The following is an 18142-nucleotide window of genomic DNA, read 5'->3' on the forward strand; positions in this document are numbered from 1 at the left end:
TTATGAGTTAGAGCTGCTAGCAGAACTAGTAACAGTGCATCTGGTTTTTCACATTTCATAGTTGAAGAAGTGCTTGGGTGATCCAACATCTATTGTATTTTAGAAAGTGTGGCTGTGATTGATAGTCTCACTTATCAAAGGGTACCAGTTGAGATTCTTGATCGTCAGGTTCGAAGGTTGAGAAACAAAGAATTTGCTTTAGTTAAGGTTTTGTGGAGTAGTCAGTCAGTAGAAGGAGCTAATTAGGAAGCAGAACCAACCATGAAGGCCAAGTATGCTCATCTCTTTCCTTCTGATTCCATTCCAACTTGAGGTAATAGTTCCTCTCTAGTCTTTCAGTTATTCAGGTGTTTCTTCAGTCTTAGTATCATTTTCCTTCAGTTTATACTTGCATTTTCAACGTATTTGCATGTTCTTAGAACGTAGTGATACAATGGCCAACCCTAAGAATGAGGTTTGACCGTGGACTTGCATCGTGCCGTGACATTAACTAAGGCGCTGCTTGGGAGGCAACCCAAGTTTCTATTTGCTTTAATTCTGAGTTTGAAATAATGGTCGGTTAAATGTATAGGTTAAAGTGTAGAATGTGTTTGAACAGAGAAAATTGGTAAGCAAAAAGTCTAGTCGGCGAAGAGGTCAGCGAGCCCTAGCACCGCCAGTACAAGGTCCTCCTCCCTAGTCTATGAACAGATTAAAGACTGAGGGGCTTAGGACAATCATAGAAGAGAAGAGGCTCTCTACTGATGGGGTGAGAGATAGGTACCCAGAGATCATGAAGTGCCTAAGGGCCCACAAGTTCCAGCGGTTCACCGATCCCCGTGGCCCGTACATTCCAAGTTGGGTCAAAAGTCTATGGTGCCTACAGTGCCTTGATACCACAAGGAAAGAATCTAGCAACCAAATTCAAACCGGTTAACTATGTGGTTGTCAGCGGAAGAAGAGTGAAGTGTGATGGTGATGCTATCAATGCAGTCTTAGATTGCTGATATGATATTGATGATGAATGTCAGCACATGATTAGGAAAAAGACACTAGAAAACATGAAGAAGTGGTTGGCTCCGCTAATATCAGACGATACTCCCAAGTGGCTTGAGATTGGAGAACCTATTGAGAAGAATGATCAAAACATAGCTGCAAGGTTCTTGTAACGACCCGTAAAATGAATAAGTGAAACTAGAGCCTAACTTGTGTGTGTGTGAGTTTGGTGTAAGGTTTGAGGGTGTTTAATGTTGTCCCGAGCCATGGTTGATGGTCTTGGGGGTTAAAACTCAAGGTACAACTCCCCAAGGACCACCCTAAGGGTCCTTGAGGAGGACCCTAATCCTAACCCCCAAGACCCCTTGAAACCAATAGGCTGCCCAAATTTGGAGAACCACGGAACGGGGACCACGCCCTGTAAATCAAACCACAACTCGTGGTCTTGATCCGTGGGTCATGTCCCCCAAAACATAGCCCCAGCCACAAACCACGACTGACCAGGATGGGGCGTGACCCAGACCATGGTCTGTGGTTTGGAGTCGTGGTTCCCACCTGGTTTGCTAGTTTGGTTCGGCCAAAGTGAGGGGTTGTTTGGTAATTAGATAGTTAATTTAGTTAAGTTGAGGGATGGTTATTTTGGGTTAATTATGGTATTTTATGAGTATTAAAAGTATTAAACTCTATTTTTCAACTCATTATTCAAAATCACAAAATAGAACCCACATATCTTCTCAAAAGCTCTCTGTAGAAACCTCCATTGGAGGTGAAGACTTCAAGCTTCCAAGGTCAAATATTCAAGGTTATCAAGGAATTTTTGTGGGATTTATCCATTAAAGGTATGGTGGTCTTCAACCTTGACTTTGTTTCTTTCAAGGAGCCAATTTCGAAAGTGATTCCAAGTCTCCAATGTTTACCCAAAAACCCTAGATTTCTATCTATGCATGGGTTTGATTCTAAATGATTTCCAAAGGTTTTATTGCATTGATTTACGAGTGTATTGTGGATTTAAAGATGAATTAATATGATTTCTTCCTAGAACCCATGTTTTCCCCCAATTTTCCTAAATTGTGATCTGTGATTGGGAGTTGATTGATTATGCAAGTATATTGAATTGTTGATTAAGTGATTGAATCATATCAACTTCATTATCTATTGTAGTATCTAGGATTTATGGATTGATGGTGGTTCTTAGCCTTGAAGGGGAAGTTATGATCAAATTACATATTGAAGTAGAACTGTGCTTGATCTATAGATCCACTTGAAAAGTGAAGGTGTTTACTTACTATGCATATTGTGGTACTGAATTGATGGATATATTCATTGTACCTCTATATATGAAGGATCTATGTATGATCATAATGTAAAGTATATGTGTGTGATTTCAACGAATGTATAATGATCATGTTTAGAATGAAATTGTGTTATTGATAGAAAGAATATTCTCAATTAACACTCATGAATGATGATGATGGAATGTGAAGGGCTTTGTTCTATGAATTGTATATCTTGAATTGGTAGGCTTAGGCATCCTTTTCTTGTATAAATGGAAGTAATGTGAATTAATGTATCTTGAATTGGTAGGTTTAGACATCCTCTTCTTGTATAATGAATATATGTTGACTTAATATCTTAATGTCTTGAATTGGTAAACCTAATGTTGGTAGTCTTTCATGAATGAATGAATAAACGGTAAAGTATTCTAGGCTACACCTTGGAAAGGTAGACCTAATGGGGGTGACCCTGTATCTATTAATATTAAATATTTTCGTTGTTCCATTATTCCCGTTATGTAGTAATGATGTGGTTTTATTTCGTCTTCCATTGATTTTTGTGGGGTTTTCTCTATTCTTCTTGAGGTACTCATTTTTTATGAAAGTTGGGGTATTTCATTGTTTATTCTTTTTGATGTGCTTAGTCTTTCTTTTACTATTTCTAAATCTTCTTCTATATCAATTTCATTATAAATATAATCATTTTTATCTATGACTGTAACTATCCTTTCAAAGGGATCTTCTATTTTTATTTTATCTATTTTATTTTTTGCTGTTATTTTATGTTTTGTTGTTAGAACATATAAGTTTTTACATCTAGCTGTAAATATTTTACTTCCTGGGGCTAGTTCTATCCCTGACATTCACCAGTATAATACTAGTGATTTATCTATATTTCTGTCATTTATTGCTACTGAGTAGTTAGCACTTATTATAAACTTAAATTTTTGGTATATGAGGTTACCTCTTACTGCACTTATTATACTTTTTTCTATGGGTTGTATAATTCTATCATCCGCTAAATATATTTCTATGGGTGTATCTATTCCTTCTCTAAAACATGCTTTTATTAATATTTCTATTCCTCCTAAATGTATATATTTAATTGGATTTTTAGCCTTAATATCTTGTATTTCTTTATTTATTATTCGTTTATTTATTATTGGTATTTTGGCCTTTCCTTTAGTGTATTTGCAATCTATGATATGCTCTCTCTGACTTACTACATAATATTCTTCTTTTTGTCGTTTAAACCATTTTCTTATTGTTGGTATTTCGAATATTTTTGCTACGCTTAGGTCTAATTCTTTTGCTTTTATTCGTTCAAATATACTATTATCAAATATTATTTTCTATTCTAAAGATTCTTCGTCTTGATGTTCTTCTTTATTTATTATTTGTATGTCTGCTTTAGTCATTTGTTATATTATAAAATTCATTATCTGATTCTATTTTTGTGTCATTATCTATTTCATTTTCTGATATTTCATAAATGCTATCTTCACTTTCTAATTCATAATCTATGTATTCTATCTGCGTATATTTTTCATCGTCTATTATTTTTTCTGATATTTGTTTTTTCTTTGGATTTTTAGGTAATTTACAATCTCTAGCTATATGTCCTAATTTTCCACAATTATAACAAGTACATTCCGTTAGTTTTCTTTTTGGTCTATATGGTCTTTTGGTTTTGTAATTTTTTACATAGTACCTTCTTCTTGGTTTTTATATTTATATTTTAATCAGTATTTTTTATTATATTTCTTTTTTTTTTATAATACCTATCCGTACAACCAAATTGAGCTGATGTCTTATTTTTGCAACATGCCAAGTTTTTTACTAATATTTTTTCCATTTTTATTTCTTCTTTATGTTTTTCACATAGTTCCATAAACCATCGTTGTAAGAATTTTATTCTAGCTCCTAAGGTATCTGTTAATTCTACTTCATTCCAACTTTTTATTACTTTTGAATTAAAAGGTTCTGGTAATTTTGTAAAATATAATTTTCTTATTTCTTTACTTTCTTCTATGCTATATGTTCCTTTATAATAGTATTCTCTGAATGCACATGTATATTCATCTATGTAACACATATTACATATTGCTAATTTTGTCATTAGATTCCGATTTATGATTTTTTCTTTATTTTGTTCTTCTACCTCTGTTGTCATACTCCTAAATTCATTTTTTATAGCTATTTCTATTTATATAATATTTCCATGGTTGTAGTGACTATTTCACCATCAAATTTTTTAATTATTTCTTAAAGTTGTTAAGCTTTCACTTGTTAAATTTTGTAGCCATAATTTTACTGTTCCTATAAGTGTTCTTTCTATGTATCCTGGTCCCTCTGCTATTACTATCTTGTTATCTATTAATTGTTTTGATAGATATCCTATCCATAATTGGATTGTTTTATTTATATCTGTTACACAGTCTAAATCTAAAAAATCATGTTGTCCAGTTATTGGTTTAGGCGTCCATTTTCTACTTAATCTTTTATCCATGTAGTTTTTTCTTTATCATATTGTTCATAATTTTCATTATAATATTTTAGATTAAAATTTTTTGGGTTTTTTACTCCTGATGTGCTAGGTTTTTCGTCCATATCTATTTCTCCTGTATTTATTTCTAAATTATTTGTATTATCTATGTTTGCTAAAAGTTCCGTATATGTTTCGCTTGTTTCTGAATGTTGTTCTAGATCATCGTCGTTTATTTCATCAACTCTTATTTCGGGTAGATTATCTTGGTTATTTTCTTCTTTTTCTTCTAATTCATCTTCTAGTTGCAATTTTTCTTTAAATTTAATTATCTCATTTGCTAATTTTGTTTTTTGTTCTTTTTCTTTTTGTTTAATTTCATACATTTCTTTTAATATTGCTAGCTCTTTTTCTAGCTCTATTATTTTAGTATTTTTTACTTCTTCTAATTGTTGTACTTCCTTTTTTGCTTGTTGTTTTATTTTTTCAATTTCTATTTTTCTATCTATTTCTTCATTTTCTTTTGTTATTCTTATCATAGCAGTTAAACTATCTTCTAGTTTTACCGTTTTTTTTTTCTAACATTAAACTTATATTGTCACCTATTTTCTTATATCTTCTTCCTAGATTAGAAAATATTATCTTTATTTTTAATCCGTCATAATTTTCATATATTTTTTCATCTATTGCGTATTCTTCTTTATTCATTTATAAATTATGTTGTAATTTATATTCTAAGTTATTTATTTGTATTTCTAGATATAAAATAGTCTTTCTTTGTACTATTATAGATTTGTGACAAATTCCTGCAAATATATTACTATTAAGTCTATTTTGCCTATGTTCTAATTCTTGTCTTTTTGCTATGATTATTTCGTTAAGTTTTTGTCTATATTCGTTATTTTTGCTATTCATTGTATTTTTAAATATTGAATATATTTATATTCTATTTTAGATATATTATCTATTAATTGATTTAATTTTTCGTTATCAGTTTTTGTGATATTAAGTTGTTTATATTCCGGATATAATTTGTTTAATTTTCTTCTTATTTTTCTTAATTTTCTACTTGTATGTTTCTTACCGTGTTTCTTATTATCCATAGCATTGTATTCATGAGTTACTTCCTTGTCATTACTTATTCTATATGAATGTGCCTTGCTTATGGTGACTTCAAAGGAGTACTTAGTGTGAGTAGTAGCATGGGATGATACTTGCACATTGCACAAGTATGACTTAGGTTTGTCCTAGATGATGGTGCTTATATGATGATTTGACTTATGAAAGTTTTATGTCTCATATTTATTAGCATTGTGTGAAGATGGAAAGGTAAGTTCACTTTTGGTGACCTTAAGGTGGTACTTTAGTGTGGATGGTGGTATGGGTCGCTATCCATACACTGCACAAAGTATAGCTTGATGGTTACTTGAGGGGAAGGATAAATGTGAATGTAAAAGGTTACGTGTTGATTATGTTCTAATGTGGTTAAATGACTTGTATGTTGGGTATGTTTGAATATATGCCTCTTGTACTTATGTTCATGAAGTTTTTATTAAAATGGCATAAAAGCATAACTTCCAAATAAAATGTCCGTTTTAAGCATGTTTTTGCATGGCTATCATACTTAGTACCTAATTGTGCTAAACCATTCTTTTTCATGTTTTACTACAAGTGTAGGTTCCGGCAAGTGAGTTACTTCTCTCAAGATCAAGAACTAGGATTTGAGATTCTCCAAGACTAAGTGATATGTCCTCATAGATCGAGGACAAGTGTTTAGAAGTTTCACTTTCTTTCATGTAAAAGACTATTGTTAGACTTTTCGATTTTAAAGGGCCATGTCACTACTTATGTTTCAAATGTTGTTTTAGATGAGCATGTTGAGACAATAGACTTTCGCTGGTAACTCGATTGGTAATTTTCTAAGTAGTCCACCAACCCTCACCTCAACTTCAACCATCTTATACTTTAATAATATGAAATAATCTGCCATGAAATTACTCTATCAACATCCTATGCTAGAAGTGTACTAATTGGTTTCCTTCAGAATGGCAAAACATACATATATCTTCAATTAATAAAGCAACCAAGGCCTTACAAAAAATGCCTCAGTAGCAGTCACAAATATATTTATTCTAACAGAGGGGATAAAGGTAAGAACTTTGTTTAACAATAATCTTAGATGATCTAAAAAAGCAACAACAATATACTGTTCATATATATAATATAACACTTCACTAGTAATTCGAACGATCTTCAGAACCATAACTAATAAGAAATAGCCCAGAAACTATTACATATGTGCTTTAACCATATGATCACATATTTTTGGACTCATCATCAGATTCCTCAGTGGAGATATCAGTATCTATGTCAGTAGTTCCAATCGTCGTTGATGCTTCTGAGTTTCTATTTGGGATCACCTCTGCCTCACTGCTCTTCTTGCTTGATTGTTTTGCCTGTAAAAAAATAATACTCTTATCAATCATCAAATTAGTTCCAATGAACAAAGATTTCCAGCATCCTAAGCTAGAAATATATGTGGTCATGAAAGAGGGATTAGGTAGAACAAAATTTATTATTTGTCGTGGAAATACTAGAATTTGAGAAAGATTTTGCTCCTCAAAGCATGAGTTTTCGTAGTTTGTCCGATGAGATTGATATTCCAATCTCTCTAACAGGACCAAGCATGTTGGTGGTACATGAGGTGAAAAATCTAATCACACATTAATTACTTGAACGCTACAATTGAAAATATAATTCATGGTGGATTAACCAAAATTCATAAAGATGGTTGCTATTCATTAGAGTAAGATATAAAAAGGAATTGTTTAAACGATTGGTTGGTTCAAGGGATTAATTGGGCTTATCCCATTATAGATTTTGAGGTTAAACCTATGTCGTATTTGATAGGAAGTATTACCTAAGATCAGTGTTGTTCTATACCAAAATCTTGGTAACACTCATCTCATATAAGAAGTGGGATTGATATAATCCATAGTTTTAAACCAACTGACACCTAAGAATATTATAGGAGTGATAATGGAAGGAAAAAGATCGAGCAAGTGCATATTTAAATTAATGAATAAACCTGTTTCATAGTACTATCAAGAAGATGCAAAATGACTTCTTGCTCCTCTTTGGTAAGACGAGCCCTTAGCCTAGCTAGTATCTTCAAATCACGAAGCCTCAAATGATGCCTAGGGATTCTTGGTTGTCTGCTAGACGAAGCTGGAGATGGAGGCCGCACGGCCAGGCTTCTGGAATTCTGCACATCACCTATTTGGCAATCGGTGAGCATCTGTTAAGTCAGTGTCAGATGTTGCTGCAGAAAAAAGTTGTTTCTCAAGAATTGAAAATCCAATAATAAAACCCTGCTACTGCTGATACTCAGAAAACAGTACAAATACTTTGCTCTGGTAGGTTTCTTTAACCTAATCATCTTTTAAATGACCCTTTGTATGGCCTGCAATGCCCTGGCTTGAAGGAAAGTTTTTTTTTTACAATGGATGCATTATTGTTACTTTCATGATCATCATTTTAGGGAGAAGAGGAAGAGGAGTATATATAAATGAGCTCTAACAAAGTAATTTTCTTTGATTTGGCCTAAAAGAAGTCATTGCGTCTAAAAGATATAACAAAAAGTACACAATTGCAACTCTGTTATTTTGGTTATAACTTTTTCTATTTGACTATAAATAATGGAATTATTAAGTTTCTTTTTGTTTCAATTGATTTTGGCCTAATATGAAAATAAATAGTTGAAATATTTGCTTTTTAAAGGCAATGCCGACTTGTTCCAACTATTGATTATCGTCTTCCTTCACATTAGGTAACTTCTTCAGTAGGTTAAGAAAGCAGGGAAAGTTACAAACTTAAAAAGTATATGTACCAATCAAGTGCTTATAGAATCTTAAGAGTTGATGGTATTTTCTTTAGGCAGAGAGATATGACCAGTCTACTTAGAGTTTATGAACCAGGGAAACCATAATACAACATATAATTAGGATGTGACATATATTGTTTATTCCATACCAATGATTCTTCTTCCTTGTTATATGTAGAATTTTCGTTATCTAAATTACCTTATAAGGGAAGGTCTACAAGTATTGCATTATTTCCTATTTTGTAAAGATATGACACATAAACCTTGAAGTAAATGATATTCCACGTACATGTGCTGCCTTTGGTCCCCAATGGTAACCTACTACAAGAATGGCTGGTAAAATGATAAGACAGTTACAAGAAATATTCCAGCTATATCAGTAATTGTCTCAAATTAGTAATAACAACCCAGATGGATAGGAAAAAAAATGAAACAACTAAGTTGTCAAGGAAGACAGATAAATACTTATTGTTTAAACAACAGTCTATGATACTCATGACAAAGGTGACTATACTTTTTGTCAGGAAGAGGAGACAAGTACCAATTGATAATACACTTCTGAACACTATGTTATGAGAAGTATGAGCCAACTTAGTATCCTACAGAAGGAGAAGTGAGACATTGCAAAACTATAAAATACTAGTTGTTGATCCAGCATAAATCCTCAATCACTAATAATATCAAGTGATTAATTACACTAAGATGAGCTTTCATGCCAGCGTTTAATATTTCTTTCCAATTCTGTAGAGTCTCATATTCCGAAGATTTAGCAGTACAGCTCATGGCTATTAGAAAACAGATTCCCTTTCAAGGTAATGAGAAGTGATTGGTGACAGAAATTTAAATGATCATTTCCTCTCTTTGATCCAACAAGTGAATTTTGCAAAGAAGGAAAGGTAATCCAATTCCATAACTAAAACTGAGACCAACAGATTGGAAATAGTTAAAAAAAATAAAATCATAAACTTTCTTTTTCTGTATTTCTAAAAACAAACAAAATTTTGGTAAAAAGGAAAAATATACATAGTCTTAAGCTTACATGTATTTTCTTGTTAGCTAATTTGTGCCACTTGGCCCCTACGTTCCTTGCTAGAATCCATTTATTAATTTCAACATTACTTATCAAAAAAGCCCAAGCCATACAGAGTAAAACTGAAACACTCCTTTCTAATGGTGTTTGAGTGAAAATATTTTTCAGGAGAACTGAAAATAACAACTTTTTTTTAAAAAAACTAATGCCTTGTAAAATGTACTGTCTAATCATGAAGCAGACAAAGTAGAACAACTCAGCCTAAAATTTGTTTTTGACTAAATTTCTATGTAGATTCTCCATTAGCTCTTCTAGTTGTAGCACAAAAAAGTTCCGATACTGTCTAATCATGAAGCAGACAAAGGAGGTTCAATTTTATCATTCATGTCACTTCTTCAGAATAATTTAATTCCAAGTTCTATGGCCAAGATCGTGGAAAAGAATCTTGAAATGTTTATCATTTTCCAAGCCAGACAGATGAAAACTTGTTTCCACATAAATCTACCCATATCCGATCATGACAGAGACAACTTTCGTTTTTCCTAGGAAGAGAGAAGTATCAATAAAAAATAGTGTACCTAACATTATTGTATGAGACTAATATGAGTCAACTGAGTATTCGACAGAGAGAGAAGTGACATATTGCACATATACTTAATACTAGTTGTGGATCCAGGATGAAGCTAGGCATACATCTTTATCACTAAAGTTTTGTTTGGTTTAGAGATAAATGATTTATAATGTAAGATTTTCCTTTTTCCAAAATAATGATTTCATGTAACACCTCGAAAGTGTAAAAGTTGAAAAGAAAAGAAAATGCAGAAAAATAGAGTGAGGCAAGTTTCTACGACTCCAACCTATGGATCGTAGGTAGTCCTATAGGTCGTAGGAAGGGAGTCGTAGACTTGGAGTTGAGTCTTTGAAAAATTAAAGTTTCTGAAGTTTGATCTACAACTTGATAGGACAACCCATAGGAGTTTTAACGAGCCATAGAAAGTTTGACGGACTGTATGAGATTTCTTGCCTTTCTATATTTTGTTGAGTATATGTATGTAAAGTTTATTTTGTAGGGACTTTATAGGTCTTATACGCCATATCACGTCTAGGATGTACTTTGGGTCTTGACATACTTTGTATTCAGAGCACAAGGTGTTAGAAAAAAAGGTCCTAGGAAGTCTGACATGCCTTGTTGAGTAGGGTCTTGTTCATGAGTGTAAAGCGCGCCACATTTATGAATAGGAGGCTACATAATGTCTCCACTTCTTTCATTACTCTAAAGTTGTGCCATATAGTCTATCTCTACAAAGATCATTCTCCTAAATCATGTTCAATCCTTTTCAAGATATATCCCTTCAAACAACTTATGTGAGAAGGAATACATGGGAGAATGTGGAGCTTGGGGTTCCTCAAATTTCTGTTGAAACTTTGGCTCAACAAGTTAATCATGCTAAATTTTGAGTCATTTTGCAAGTGTTAGCTCAAGCTATGATGGCTAAAGCCACTAGAGGCTAATGCTTCTGTGAACCCAAATGTGGGTATGGTGGTTGAAAGAATAATGTACTTCACTCAGATGAATCCTCTAAAATTCCATTGTTCTAAGGTTGATGAGGATCCTCAAAATTTTATTGATGAGGTTTACAAAATATTATGTATTATGGGGTTGACTACAGTTGAAAATGTGGTGTTTTCCGCTTATGAACTTAAAGGGTGTTGCTCAAGTGTGGTTTGAACAATGGAAAAATGACAGGGTGGTTGATGTGGATCCTCTTGATTGGGAGAAATTCAAAAGAGCTTTTCTTGATCATTTCTTTCTTCTTGAAGTGAGAGAATAGAAAGTGTGTGGGTCCATTAACCTCCAAAAAGGAAATGTGAACATAAATGAGTATGCTTGAAGTTTAATCAATTGGCTAAGTATGCTATTACTATGGTTGTCGACACTAGGGCAAGGATGAGTAAATTTGTGTCAGGTCTGTCCGACTTTGTTGTCATGGAGTGTCATACCGCCATGTTGATCTAGGAAATGGATATCTCTCATTTTATGATACACACCCAACAAATTAAGGAGAAAAAACATAATGAAATGGCAAAAAAGTTCAAGAGGGCAAAGACCAGTTATGGTGACTTTTTCACATTCTAGTTCTAGTGGACATAGGTGTCTCAATTATGGTAAAATTTTTCCAGTCAAGGTTCTTCCAATTCACGAACTTCTAAGTTTAACAAAGATAGGGTGTCTAACCTTAAACCTCATGGAGGTAGTGGTAATAAGTCTTCTATCCCCATTTGGGCAAGGTGTGGTAAGAGTCACTCGAGGAAGTGCTTAGCTGATATGTATGGTTGCTTTTGTTGTTGTAAAAGTGGTCACACGGTGATGGATTTTCCATTACAATCTAACAAGAGTATGGATTGTAGGTATGCTCAGCCTAGTGGTTCAGGCTAGGGTTGTCCAAAAAAATATTGATTATATGCTCTTCAGACTCGACATGACCATGAGGATTATTTTTTGATGTGGTGAATAGTATGTTGAAAGTCTTTAATCTTTATATTTATTGCTTTCTTAATCCCAGTTCTACCTTATCATTTGTTACTCCTTATATGGCCATGATATTTGATTTCCCGAAATCCTTTCTAAACCCGTTTACGTCTCTACCTCATTGGCCTTTCTATTGTGCCTAAGAGAGTCCATATAAATTGTCCTATTTTTGTTTCTCATAGAGTCACTCATGTTGATCTTGTAGAGATAGATATGTTAGATTTTGATGTCATTCTTGCAATGGATTGAATTCATGCATGTTATGCTTCCATAGATTGTAGGACATGTAACACAAAAAATGACTCGCTTCGCCGTGATGTCAGCAAGTTAGGAAGCTCTAAGGTTTTTAATATTTGGTGGAAGGTAGGCTAAAACTCTGCCCCAACCAAGTGAAACTAAGGGTTTGAAAGAGTTCACGATCTGATCTATGGGGTGTTAACTGTCAGAGGACGGCTAAGAATTACCATTAAAATGAGTGATCACTTTTATGGTTCAAAATGAACCTATCGTGTCATGGGAAGGGGGAAAATATGTTCTTAAGGGTCATTTTAGTTTTTGTTTAAAAGCTAGAAAGTTGATTTCTAAGGGTTACATTTATCATCTTGTTCTGGTTAGGGATATAAACCCTGAGCTTCTAATCTTGAGTCAGTTCCGATTGTAAATGAGTTTCTGAAAGTGTTTTTAGATGATTTTCCTTGTATTCCTCATGAGAGGGAAATAGACTTCGATATTGACCTTCTCCTAGACATGCAACCTATCTCTTGACCTCCTTACCATATGACCCCGGTGAAACATAAGGAAGTAAAGGACCAATTAAAGGATTTGTTTGATAAGGGTTTAATTAGACTGGGTATCTCACCATGGGGTGCTCTAGTGTTGTTGTTCTAAAGAAGGATGGTTCTCTCCGAATGTGTATTGACTATTGGCAATTAAATAAGGTTACCATTAAGAATAAGTATCCTTTTTAAAGGATTGATGATTTGTTTGATCAACTCCAAGGAGCGATTTACTTCTTTAAGATTAACCTCGGTCGGGTTATAACCAATTGAGGATGAACGAAAGTGACATTCCGAAGACATCTTTTTGAACACAGTATGGTCATTATGTGTTTTTGCTAATGTGTTTTGATTTGACTAATGCCCTAGGGGCCTTTATGGATTTGATGAATAGGTCTTCAAGTGATATCTTCGTATGTTTTTAATTCGTTTATTGATTAATAGGGCATTTGTGGATTGTGTTCCAAATTCCCATGAATTGTTAATTGTATGCTAAGTTTAACAAGTGCGAGTTTTGGTTGAAGCCTGTTGCTTTCCTTGGCCGTATAGTCTTTAGTGAAGATATTCAAGTGAATGTTAAGAAAACTGAGGCTGTCAAGAATTTTCTTGGACCTTTGTCTCTTTCGGATGTATGGAGTTTCTTGGGTGCGGCTGGTTATTATAGAAGGTTCGTGGAAGTATTTTCCTCCATTGATTTTCCTTTGACAACATTGACTCCCAAAAAGGTAAATTGTATGGTCAGAAGATTGCGAGAAGAGTTTTCAAGGGTTGAAGGATAGACTTACTTGGGCTCCTATATTGATACTACTAGAAGGAATAGATGGTTTTATGGTTTATTGTGATGCAACATGGGAAAGTCATCCCTTATGCTTCGAGGCAATTGAATGTGCATGAAAATAATTATCCGACTCATAATTTGGAGTTACCGGTTTTAGTGTTTACTCTAAGATTCTGACACACAACTTTCATGGTGTGCATGTAGATGTGTTCAGAAACCAAAAGAGTTTGAAGAATGTGTTCACTCAGAAGGATTTGAATCTTCGCTAGAATATGTGGCTTTAGTGGCTAAAAGATTATGACATGAGTGTCCTTTATCATCTCGGTAAGGCAGATGTGGTGGTAGATGTTCTTATTTGGTTATCATTGGGTAGTGTCTCTAAGGGTGAGAATTATAAGAAGAATTTAGTTTGTGATGTTCATAGATTGGCCCGATTAGGTATTTGGTTGGTTGATTCCCTTGAAGGTGGTATAGTTGTCCATAATGCTTTGGAATTGTCTTTTGTATCGGATGTGAAAGATAAGCAACATCTTGATTAAGTATTAGTTGACTTGAAAAAACTAGTTTCTGAAAAGGCATTGAGACTTTCTCCAATGGGGGATATAGTCTCCTTCGATATCAAGGTTGGTTATATGTCTGAATGTTTTTGAGTTGAGAAATCAGATTTTGGTGGAAGTCCATAGTTCCTAATATTCTATTCACTCGGGAGCCACCAAGATGTACCATGATTTATCGGATGTCTATTATTGGAATGGGATGAATAAGGATATTGTAGAGTTTATGGCTAAATGACCAAATTGTAAGTGACAGTTGAGCATCAAAAATTGGATGGTTTAGCTTAAAATAGTATATTTTCTATATGGAAGTGGGAAGATTTGAATATGGACTTCATTACGGGTTTACGTCGCACTCGTCGACAATTAAATTTGATTTGGTTTATTGTGAACCAAATGACAAAAATAGACTAACTTTCTATCCATTGAGACTTTGTTCTCATCAGAGGATTATGCCAAGCTTTATATTAGGGAGATGGTAAGGTTGCATGGAGTGCCTTTGTCCATTATATCTTATCGAGGTACTCTCTTTATATTTCAATTTTGGAACTCATTTCACAAAGGTTATGGTATTCAAGTGAAATGTAGCAAGACTTTTCATCCTTAAACTAATTGACAAGCCAAGCATATTATTCAAACCTTAGAAGATCTCTTGGGAGCTTGTGTAATTGACTTCAAAAGAAAATTTGATGATCAGTTGCCTTTGATTGAGTTTTCTTATAATAATAACTATCATTCTAGCATTGGAATGGCACCGTTTGAGTCTCTTTATGGTAGGAGGTGTAGGTCTCCTACTAGTTAGTTTGAAGTTGTTGAGGCTGCTTTGATAGGGCTTGAATTGGTGCATGAGGCTATCGAAAAATTTCAAGTTAACTGTGAGGGGTTGAAAAAATCTCAAAATCGACAACATTCTTATTCCAATGTTAGAAGAAGAAAACTAGAATTTGATGTTGATGATTGGGTCTACATGAAAATTTCACCCACGAAGAGTGTCATGAGGTTTGATAAAATAGGAATCTTAGTGCCTGGTATTTGGGTCCATATTAGATTTTGAGGCATATTGGAAAGGTTGCTTATGAACTTAAGTTGCCTAATAATTTAGCATAGTTACATCTAGTAATCCACGTCTCTTTCTTGAAAAAGTGTGTCGGAGATCCGACAGGTATTGTTCCTTTGAAAAGTTTGAGTGTTAAAGAGAATCTTTCCTACGAAAGATTTTAGACCGGCATGTCTGGAAGTTGAGGAACAAAAAAGTTACTTCCTAAAGGTTCTTTTGAAGGAATCAATTAGTTGAGGGTACTACTTTGGAGGCCGAAGTTGATATGATGTCCTAGTATCCTCATCTCTTTCCTTCCGCTCCTATCTAGCTTGAGGTATTAGCTCCTCATGGTTTTTTATTTTGGATTCGTGTGTTTTAGTCATTCCCATGTTTCCATATGCATGCATGTTCATGAAAACTTTTTTTATATATTATTGGTCAGTTTGGAATGATTCTCCATGTTCTATGGGAATTTTGATTAAAGTTGCATTCATGTTGGGTTGTTAGTTTCTCTCCTACTCTATTCGTGCTAGCTTGAGTCTCATTTGAGGACGAATGTTCCCGACATGGAGATATTGTAAAATCTCAGAAGTTGGAAAATCAAAAATAAAAGAAGATGCAAAAAAATGGATTGATAAAAGTTTCTACGAGTCCAACCTATGGACCGTAGGAAGTGAGTCATAGATTGGAGATGAATTTTTGAAAAATTAATGTGTTTGAAGTTTGACCTACAACTTGGTAGGATGAACCGTAGGAGTTTTGACGGGCCGTAGATGGCACTCGTAAGCTTGAAGCAGAGATTTGATTAAGCACCTCAGTTACATAGAAGGATTTGATGGACCGTCATTCGTTCTACAGGTTGTGGGAAGGTCCATCAAAAGTTTCAAGGCTTACTGAATGTAACACCCCGAAATTTTTTAAGCTAAGACCCGAACTATTCTTTATTTTCATATAAGGTCTTATCATGTTATTCTTAAATTGCTCATACATGTAAAGGTAAATTCTTTAGTGTGGGAATGATTTTGGATATCAATTAAGGTCACTAGAAACTCCTAGCACAAAGTAGAGTTGAAAGTTTCCTTACCGATTAATTTTTGATGTAAGATTCTCTTTGGGTCAACTTCAAATTACCATATCTCTAAGAATATAAAAAGTTACGTGGCCCATACCCTATCAAATTAAAGGTACTTGAAACTTCTTTCCAACACCATAAATTTCGCAATGATCCGAGGTAAAAAGTTATGACCATTTTAGTAACCAGATACAGTGCAGTGATGAATTAGCCGATGGGAAAACAATAAAAAGGGGTCTTTTTATCTTTTTACCTTTAAGAAAACCATAAATGAATTTCTTGACTAATTAAGGACACAAAACAATCATTTTTTCCAAGATTCTTCTTCAAGGTAATTCTTTCTCCAAGAATTCCAATCTTTCCAACTCAAATTCCTCCATACAATTATGAATCATTAATGAAAATTATAATTCTTGGCCATAGAGATTTCAAGAAACTAATTCAAGAAATCTCAAGAAAGGTTTTCTTGAGTTTTCTCCTTCAAACTAGGGTTTCAAAGGTTCTAATCAAGTTCTTCTTCAAGATTCTTCCAGAACCTAGTTCTTCCAGGTATGTAAGGCAATCACAGTGTTGGACTAGTTCATCATCACGCCTCATATCTACTTTGAAATAAGTAAAAGAATAATCTAGGATTCTATCCCTAGATTTGAGTATTCTTGAGATGAGTTGATTTTGAGTTCTTGAGTTCCTGATTCTTTTTGAAATTCAAATCTTAATTATTGAATTGCTATATGAGTATTCTTGAGATGAGTAATATTGTTGAGTTCTGAGTTATTAAGTTACAAGTATTGAGTTTTTCCATATTGTTACTAAGATTGTTGAGTTGATTTGTTCATGTTTATATTTCAGCATGAACCATATTTTGAGTTATAATTATTGAGAATATTTTAAAGAAAACATTTTTGTTTTAAACTGAGTTTTTGAGAAAGTAAACAGGAGTTTGAGAAAGAGTACATCATGTTTAGTTAGATAGTCGTGTATGCCAACAATCTTTAAGTAGTATGGTATCTAGATATGCCATCAATGTTTATGCAGTATGACTTCCCGAGTCATCAATGATCAGATTACAATATGACTTTTGATATAGTTTTGATAAAGATTTTTTAAATATTAATTGAGTAAAAGTATAAGGGAACTAAGTATTCTTAAAGGTATCAATTTTTACATTGATGAAAGAGAAACTTTGATTTCTAAATGAGTTAATAAGTTCAGAGATATTTTAGAGCAGTTACCTCTTTTAATAGGTTATTTTGAGTAATTACCTAAAAACAGAAAAAGGGTATGTTTTATACATTTGATCATGGGTATATTATTGGGAGTAGTATTGAGCAGCGATATGGGGATGAGTTCAGAAAACTCAAAATCCTCATAAACCATGTCTGTGAACATGGATAATGGATCATACTTTTTAGATGAATCTTTATTGCTTAGTGGATCCACTTAGTTTAGGTGTTCTATACCCCGGTAAGGTATAGAACAATTTTGTCAGTGTGGGCAAGACAATGTATCATCATGTAGCTTATAGTAATGGTTTTCGGTTAGAGAATCTCCCAAATAGAGTTAAAAATGTATTTTTATTATATCACTTAATATGTTGAGTTCCTAGATGAGTAAGTATTTTTGCAAAGTTTTAATGATTTAATTTCTTTATTTCATTACATCCAGTTGCGTATATACCTATATCTACAGTAGTCCTTTCATTCAGTTATTTGTTGTTCAGCTATACTACATTCAAGAGTTTGTTGA

At 33.5% G+C, this 18142-nt stretch overlaps 1 protein-coding gene across 1 annotated transcript; it reads right to left on the bottom strand.

The window, feature by feature from the left end:
* Window positions 1-7049: 7049 nt before the first annotated feature.
* Window positions 7050-8062, bottom strand: LOC125829137 (uncharacterized). The gene is made up of 2 exons (XM_049508396.1): window positions 7823-8062; window positions 7050-7190 (listed from the first exon to the last, which is right to left on the bottom strand). The coding sequence occupies exons 1-2, from the start codon at window positions 8030-8032 to the stop codon at window positions 7050-7052; spliced, it is 351 nt and encodes a 116-aa protein (XP_049364353.1). The 5' UTR covers window positions 8033-8062.
* Window positions 8063-18142: the final 10080 nt, after the last annotated feature.

Source organism: Solanum verrucosum, unplaced genomic scaffold, assembly GCF_900185275.1.
Source record: "Solanum verrucosum unplaced genomic scaffold, falcon-dt-bn FXZP01000007.1, whole genome shotgun sequence".
Lineage (NCBI taxonomy): Eukaryota > Viridiplantae > Streptophyta > Magnoliopsida > Solanales > Solanaceae > Solanum > Solanum verrucosum.